The 7,297-nt window shown below is 44.3% G+C and overlaps 1 protein-coding gene across 3 annotated transcripts; it reads left to right on the top strand.

Annotated features, from left to right (window-relative positions):
* The first annotated feature begins 789 nt into the window (after positions 1 to 789).
* AMN1 (antagonist of mitotic exit network 1 homolog) lies at positions 790 to 7,289 on the top strand. Of its 3 annotated transcripts, none has more exons than XM_072145278.1 (7): positions 790 to 879; positions 2,286 to 2,418; positions 2,765 to 2,912; positions 3,158 to 3,375; positions 3,465 to 3,521; positions 3,776 to 3,887; positions 6,100 to 7,289. In XM_072145278.1, coding segments are annotated over exons 1-7 (741 nt in total). In that variant the 5' UTR covers positions 790 to 877; the 3' UTR covers positions 6,171 to 7,289. The 3 variants fall into 3 exon arrangements, with proteins under 3 accessions (XP_072001379.1, XP_072001377.1, XP_072001376.1); XM_072145276.1 differs by having other exon boundaries at positions 858 to 883; XM_072145275.1 differs by lacking the exon at positions 790 to 879 and adding an exon at positions 1,062 to 1,289 and having other exon boundaries at positions 6,100 to 6,989.
* Positions 7,290 to 7,297: the final 8 nt, after the last annotated feature.

Raw genomic sequence — 7,297 nt, 5'->3', positions numbered from 1 at the left:
TTCCGTCGTGTCCTTGACTAAACTGGGTGCATAATTAAACAGACGGCGCAGCAGGGGATCGTGGGGTAATTAAAACTGCCTTAGGGGTGCCCCACTCTGACCGCGGGTGTTACTCGGGATGTCAGCGGTAGATTACCGCTGACACCCCATGACTACCGATGCTGGCTCGGCTTCAGTGCAGAGCCGGATCAGCATCGGCTCTGAGCGCTAAGGGGTTAAGAGGCTGAAGGACCTGAAATGATGTCACTGGTCACATGACTTGAATTGTGACCAGTAAGGAGGCATAAGGCATGGGAAGGAGTAGATGGGAGGGGCTGGCTGAGCAGGACACGCCCCCCTCTGGTGCCAGGTAATATAAGATAAAAGGTGATTTATGGGGATGTAAGCGAAACAATTTTTAGCTAAGAGAAGGGGGTCAGTCAGTGAATAGAGCTCTATGGGAACCTGTCACTGGCTGTATATGTGCAAATGTGCTGACAGGTTCCCTTTAAATACAAAGTGATCAAAAGCTAGTACAGTCCTGCAAATGGCGGCAATTTAATCGCCAAAGTATGAAAAAGTTATTAGCGTCAGAAGCTTTTTTTTTTTTTTCGTACAAAAAATACGAAAAAGAAAGTTACTACCAATAATGGCCTATTGTACCCCAAAAGAAAAACACAAAAAAAAGTAAAAAAAGGACCGAAAACCTCATAAAAAGTTCAATAATAAATATTCTCACAAAAAATATCCTAATCATCCGGCACTGTACAGCAATCTACAACCGATATTTCCTCCTTCGGTCACTAGGGGGAGCACTGTCTTCATCAGAGCACAGGAAGACTACAATTCCCAGAAGCCATTGCGTCTAAGGGAGCGTCTACAAAGAGCGGCTCATGTTATGTCGGTTGGTCGCTGTTTTAGTGTAGCTAAGGGGTTAATATCCCTTGATGGTGCGGGATACACAATGTAATCAGGGTCGGGCCTCATTTACACTGGAGTTTCCGGCTCAGTATTTTGCATCAGTATTTGTAAGCCAAAACTAATAAAGAAGCAAAAAAAAAAAAAAAACAATATAAAAATAATTAAAAAAAAATTTTGTTAACCCTTTATGTCTTCTACTTGTGGGTTGCAAAGTCTGACGCACGTATGCGAGTGTGAATGGAGCCCAGTAATTAAAGGGAATGTGTTACAAGAGGGGGGTGCTGTGTATAGTAACGTTGTGGGCGCTTTGTAGACGGACCCTGACGGTTCGCCTGGATGTTTATGGCAACCATGAGCTGCCATCGGCAGGTAGACCCTCTATTAGACAGGTGAGAGAGCCCCGGGGGGAGCCCCACACATTGGGGGGACCCCTACGTGATGTCAGGATCTTAATACTAACATATGACAGATTACGGGGGGGAGGGGTTTGTTTACATCTTCAAACTGTTACCCTGATGTAAAATGATCTTTTTGTTGTCAATAAAGTTGATTGAAATGTCCCGCCATAGGCTTTTTGGGTGTAATATATGAGGTACGGAGAACCGAGACCCCCTAAATATACACAGACGCCATACTGATCACGCCAATTGCGTATATAGACCCCCTTAAACAATACAGACCCCAGACCCTATTGTATATAAGCTCCTTCTGCTCCCTGGAGGTAGAAAAATATGTCTGCTTTCTTCCAAGAACAGCGCCTCTCCTGACCGCGGGTAGTGTGTGGTATTGCAACTTAGGTCAATTCGTTTTTATACAGGGGCTGCAATACCGGAACTGGCCACGATCAGGTCATGGCGCTGTTTTTGGTCAGGATGCATCTACATCCCGTTTAAAGGACACAGACATTATACCCCCACACTGGAGAACAAAACTCTATGTTTGGCCCCCAGATCGGACCCTATTGTATATAGGTCCAGATAAGTGCGGACCAATGACCAGACCACCTTAAACATTCCAAAGACCCCAGATAAGACCCTTCCTCCATATACAGACTATAGACTGAATCCCTCTTATAGAGCCTGCTGTGCAGACCCCAGACCAGAACCTTAAATACAGATTGCAGATAAGACCCCCCCACCATACACAGACCAAAGACTGGATCCCCCCAACTAGGCCAGATCCCCCTAACAAATACAGACCAAATACTAAAGCCTCCTATACAGACCCCAGACCAGAACCCCAAATACAGATGCCGCAATTACCTTATAGCGACCCCTATCTAGTATAGGTAGAGCTACACCCCTGCCCCTTTTTATGCAAATTAGTGGGGAGCACTTTATGGTTTGCAGCATTCATTATCCCCGATGTGTTTTGTTTTTCGGCAGGTGCCTCCATTGCCTATGCAAAAACCTCTCGAGGTACGAGTCAGACCTAGAACCTTTGCCCCCAAATATCAAGGACAAGCTGATAACCATCCTGAGCGTCCAGGGGCGTCTCACAGACTCCAACATGGGGCAGGTATGGAAATGTGTGAATGGAGCATACAACAATTTAACAACAGCGCCACCCCTGTCTGATGGTTGTATCTGGTATTGCAATTCAGCTCTATTAAAGTGAATGGGGCTGTGCTGCAATACAACCTGAGGACAGGGGTGGTGTTGAAGTAAGGAAGCCATGTTTTTAAAAAAATTTTGGACAACCCCTTTAAATTGCCATGTAAGATACCTACAGTGCTCCTCTCCATGTCAAAGGTCTGTGCTGCAGCCTAACAGCTACGACGATCTTGATATCAATTGATATTGATCCCTCATCTTAAAGGGGTTTTCCAGATTGTTGTACTGACAGGTCGACCCCACCCCTCCAGGTCCTGCATCCGTCAGTCAAAAGACTGGACCTCCGCGACTGCAACGTGTCTGACGACGCTCTACGGCTGATATCCCGCTGCAGACAACTGCAAAAAATAAACCTCAACTCCGGCAGAGGATTGGAGAGAACCTCAGTCACCTCTGAAGGTAATGTAGAGGACCTAAAAAAACATGGCTGCTTAATTCTGGAACAGCGCCACCCATGTGTATGGGTTGAGTCTGGTACTGCAACTGTTATAGCCACAAATAACATGTTTATAGGTGCAGTTCTGTATTAAGTCTGTTAAGAGCCACCACTAGGGGGAGCTCACTGTATACAGATATGTTATTCCTATAGATAAACTGACCCCTATTGGTGGAGTCACTTAATTACCACTTTTTATCCCCCCCAGGAATCACAGCGGTTGCCGAGTCGTGCCCATACCTCCGCGAAGTCACACTCAAAAAATGTTATAATCTGACAGACGATGGGATCCTGGCTCTGTCGCTGAATTGCCCCTTACTCCAGATTGTTAATCTGAGCGGTTGCTTCAGGGTGGGTGACCCATCCTTGCAGGCGCTGGGGCAGAATTGTCCTCTGCTGCACAGCGTGGACCTATCGGCCACAAAGGTAAGAGCTACATAGACCGTCTTAGTCGCTGACTACGGCAGTGATGTCATTATTACTTGTGACTATGATATCATTATCGCCCCCTGCAGGTCACAGATGACGGCATTATTGCACTTGTGTCTGGGAAATGTTCGGAGAATTTAAAGGTACAGTCTATAAATTTAGTTTAGAAAAATATTGTTAATCTGTAGAACAGCGCCTCCCACACCCACAGGTTAAGTCTGGTACTGCAGGTCATCTGCATTAAAGCGTATAACACTGATTTGCAGTACCGAACACAACCTGTGGATAAATATGGTGCTGTTTCCAAGAAGGGCGCCATGTTTTTTTTTTTTTATAACCATGGACATCCCCTTTAAGGGTTGGCATTACTTTTAATGACTTTCATTATTCCCTGTAGGAAATTCACCTAGTTCGCTGCATGCACATGACGGACGACGCAGTGGAGGCCATCCTTACCTGCTGCCCAAATCTCTACATCCTGCTCTTTCACGGCTGCCCCCAAATAACAGGTCAGCTGATCGTACGGACGTTCTGTTTGCAGCATTGTCACAAAGGAAGGATGGGGCGGAGTCAGTATTTTAAGGGGACATATCACTTCTCCTAACCCTGAGGGCGCGTTCACACGTTGCGTTTTGGTCGCGTTTTCATTGCGTTTGAAGCGCATATACAACAGCTGATGAGAGGTGATTTGCGTAATTACATTACCGTTTACGTTTGTAAACACAATGTTAACGCATGCGTTAACATCTCCTCTACGATGCGCTTTGTAAACGGAAATGTTAACACTGATGTAATTAGGCAAATCACCCCTCCTCAGCTGTCATTGCGTTTCAAACGCAATGAAAACGCGGGTCAAAACGCAACGTGTAAACGCGCCCTCACGGTAATGCCACACGTGGCGTTTTGAACCCGTTTTTGGTCCGTTTTTAAGCAGTCCGTTAAAAAACGCATCTGTTTTTTGACATGTTTTACCAATTATCTTAATGAAAACTGGTCAAAAACTGATGCGTTTTCAAAAAACGCATCCGTTTTTTGAACGGACTGCTTAAAAACGGACCAACCACGGGTTCAAAACGCAAAGTGTGGCATCACCCTAACTCCTATGAAATAACTCCACAGTAAGTTTTTGTAGGACTTTGAATTGTGATGTCCCTCTGTTATTCCTCCTGGAAATTGAAAAATACAATGCAAACCGAATTTTACCGGAGGGGTAAGACGACCCCCATTGACACGTAAACCAGGGGATGGTAAACACGTATGGCATTTCCAGGCAGAATAACAGAGGCGTTAAAGATCTCCTGGATATAATACGTCATAGAAGGGGGTGGGGGGCATTTTTTGGTTGGGGCAGAGGGATAAATAGACTCCTTTCACTGACAAGAGGAACCATAACATCTGTAATTGCTTGTATTGATTAAGTAGGAATAACAGAAGTATACTCGTAGCTCCGAAATCTTTAGGGAAAACAATAATCCGGATTTTCATGAGGGAGATTTTATTAGGGAAGGTATGAATTTTTTTTGGGAGGGGGGTGGGAACAAAGGAGTGAAGGGTCTCCCCCCATTGATGGCTGTCATTTCCAATGGGAATAACAGAGGTACAAGACATCAAATAGCAGATGAAAGTTATAGTAACAGCGCCACTCTTGTTTTCAGGCTGTGTCAGGAACTGCAGGCGCAGGTAACAACGCAGCCATGTTTTTCAATGCAATAATTCCGCCTCTTCAAGAGATGAGGGAAACGGCGGAGAATCTTCTCCTGTCTCCTCCTTGGCGCCAAAATGTTTTCTACCAGTTGCGTTTCGTTTCAGTGTTACAGCTACGGAAAAAAACGTGATTTACTAATTGGACGTGATTAAATCTTAGGAAACAGCCCCCCCTACTGTTAAAAAAAATAACAGTAGCTACAGGGTTAATCCGGCTAAAAAGTTGTCATTTTTCCCATTGGACCTCGATATCAAGAGACAAAAATGCGAGATTGGGAAATGGCAGAGCGTGGGCGTGTGGGAACCAAGGACAGAGGGGAGGAGATCGTGTTATGGGAAGAATTTTCGGAAGAAACGGAAGAAATTTACAAATTAACCCCAAAAATACTTCAGGAGATATAATAGAATTTGTGTACAAGTAATACAGTGTTTGTTGCTCATAGCAACCAATCACGGTGCAGCTTTCATTTCAAATCGGGCTGTTAAACAATGAAAGCTGCGCTGTGATTGGTTTACTTCTGCATGGAGAAAAATGGTGGAAAATTGTTATTTTTTTCACAGAATTTGGGGTCCTAATCATTGGTTAATGGGGGATAGATAGGGCTTCCTGTCAGGTGATCAGCTGTTATTGCCAGGAGGAACTACACTGGCCATACATTTTCATACACAACCCACACCCCAAATTTTCTAAATTGGGACCCCACCTATCACCTCTATAATCCTATTCAGGCATATATGACTCATCATATATATCTGGGAAAGCTGGGTGACTTCTAATATGGCTGCCATTACAGGAACCCAGCTTGCCAAGACTCCTGAATCACAGTAATACAGCAGCAGTGTCTGTATCACTGCACAATGATAATTTAGGAGAAGAAGGATCTTGGAAAAGCTGGATGACAACCTCAGCGGCCATATTGGTATTCACCCAGCTTTCCCAGAGGCAGATATAACACACAAAAAGGAATTTATAGCAAGTAATTTTATTAACAGGCCTGCATTATGTTTATTTTACAGATCGTTCGACCAACGCCATAGAACAGGTACTGGGATCGAAGCAGCTGAAGCAGATCACGTGGACTGTGTAACGAGCGTCAGCTCCTGGGATCACTCGTATAAGCACTTTCCACTTGTACCGTGTTTCATGTTTGTTTATTGTAGAAATAGCATCACATTTGTAGACAGGTTGTGATTGGTACTGCAGCTGCACTAGGATTGAGCTGCAATACCAGGTGCAACCTGTGCACACGTGTGGCGCTGTTCTCTATTAATGTACAGGACATGAAAAGAGATTCACTTGTGTACATAATTCCCGGTAGTTGGTTTGGGGCCTGAAGGAGACATAGGTCATAGGTCATATAGGTCATTTTCTTAATATTTATCACTTGGCACATCTGCTGGTTTAGGTCTATGCTGGCATTTGTAGTCCCACAGCAAATGCTGGGCCCTGTGACCTTACCTGATACTCAGCCAGTTATGTAAATGTATATTATATTATTATTACTTAGTATTATGACATTTTTGGGTCCACTATTTATTCCAGAATAATTTCTTAATAAATTTAGCACTCCAATTTTGTGTTACAGAGCTCCAAATCCCTCTGCATAGACGTGGCAGCAGATGACTGAATTATATTTTTCCTGCAGTAGAGAGCTGACTGTACACTGTGTTGTCATTGACTTCAATGAGTAAGCTGTATGCAGTGAGCTCCCTCTAGTGGCGAATATATAGGTTTTTTTTTTTTTTTTTCTGTAACTCGTTAATAGCTCTCTGGTTATGTATTGTTTTGTGTTACTTTAAATTAAAGGTTCATTTTGAAGTACTTAAGGGGGTGTTCACATAGACAGATGATGCAGCAATGCACTATGAGGGGCAGGTACACTATACATCTCAGAACAATGCTAGTATGAGGGAAAGTCTACTATGGTGCCATGCTCAGGCCATATACATAAATTCTAGATGCCAGCATGAGGGCATCTGTACTGTGGTGCCAGACCCAACTTACCTGCTGGGTGAATGTATAGGGCATGTCAATTTTATTCTGTGTCTGAAAGTCCTGCAGCAGGGTCTGACCTGGATATCATTGTGTGAACATACCCCAAATGTGACCCGGACACCTGACTGCCGGATCAGACTACACTGGCTGCGTCTGTAGTCTGTGACCATGGAGACATGTAGCTCCGCACTGGAACTGTATACACAGAACAAGGGATTT

Source organism: Engystomops pustulosus, chromosome 4 (assembly GCF_040894005.1).
Source record: "Engystomops pustulosus chromosome 4, aEngPut4.maternal, whole genome shotgun sequence".
Lineage (NCBI taxonomy): Eukaryota > Metazoa > Chordata > Amphibia > Anura > Leptodactylidae > Engystomops > Engystomops pustulosus.
The sequence above is the reverse complement of the archived record's forward strand: the minus strand, read 5'-3'. Positions and strand labels throughout refer to the sequence as shown.

Coding starts and splice junctions, on each gene's coding strand:
- AMN1 (XM_072145275.1), top strand. CDS start 1,237: ATGTTTATGGCAACCATGAGCTGCCATCGGCAGGTAGACCCTCTATTA. Junction 2,913..3,157: donor AACCTCAGTCACCTCTGAAG/GTAATGTAGAGG, acceptor TATCCCCCCCAG/GAATCACAGCGGTTGCCGAG. Junction 3,376..3,464: donor TGGACCTATCGGCCACAAAG/GTAAGAGCTACA, acceptor CGCCCCCTGCAG/GTCACAGATGACGGCATTAT.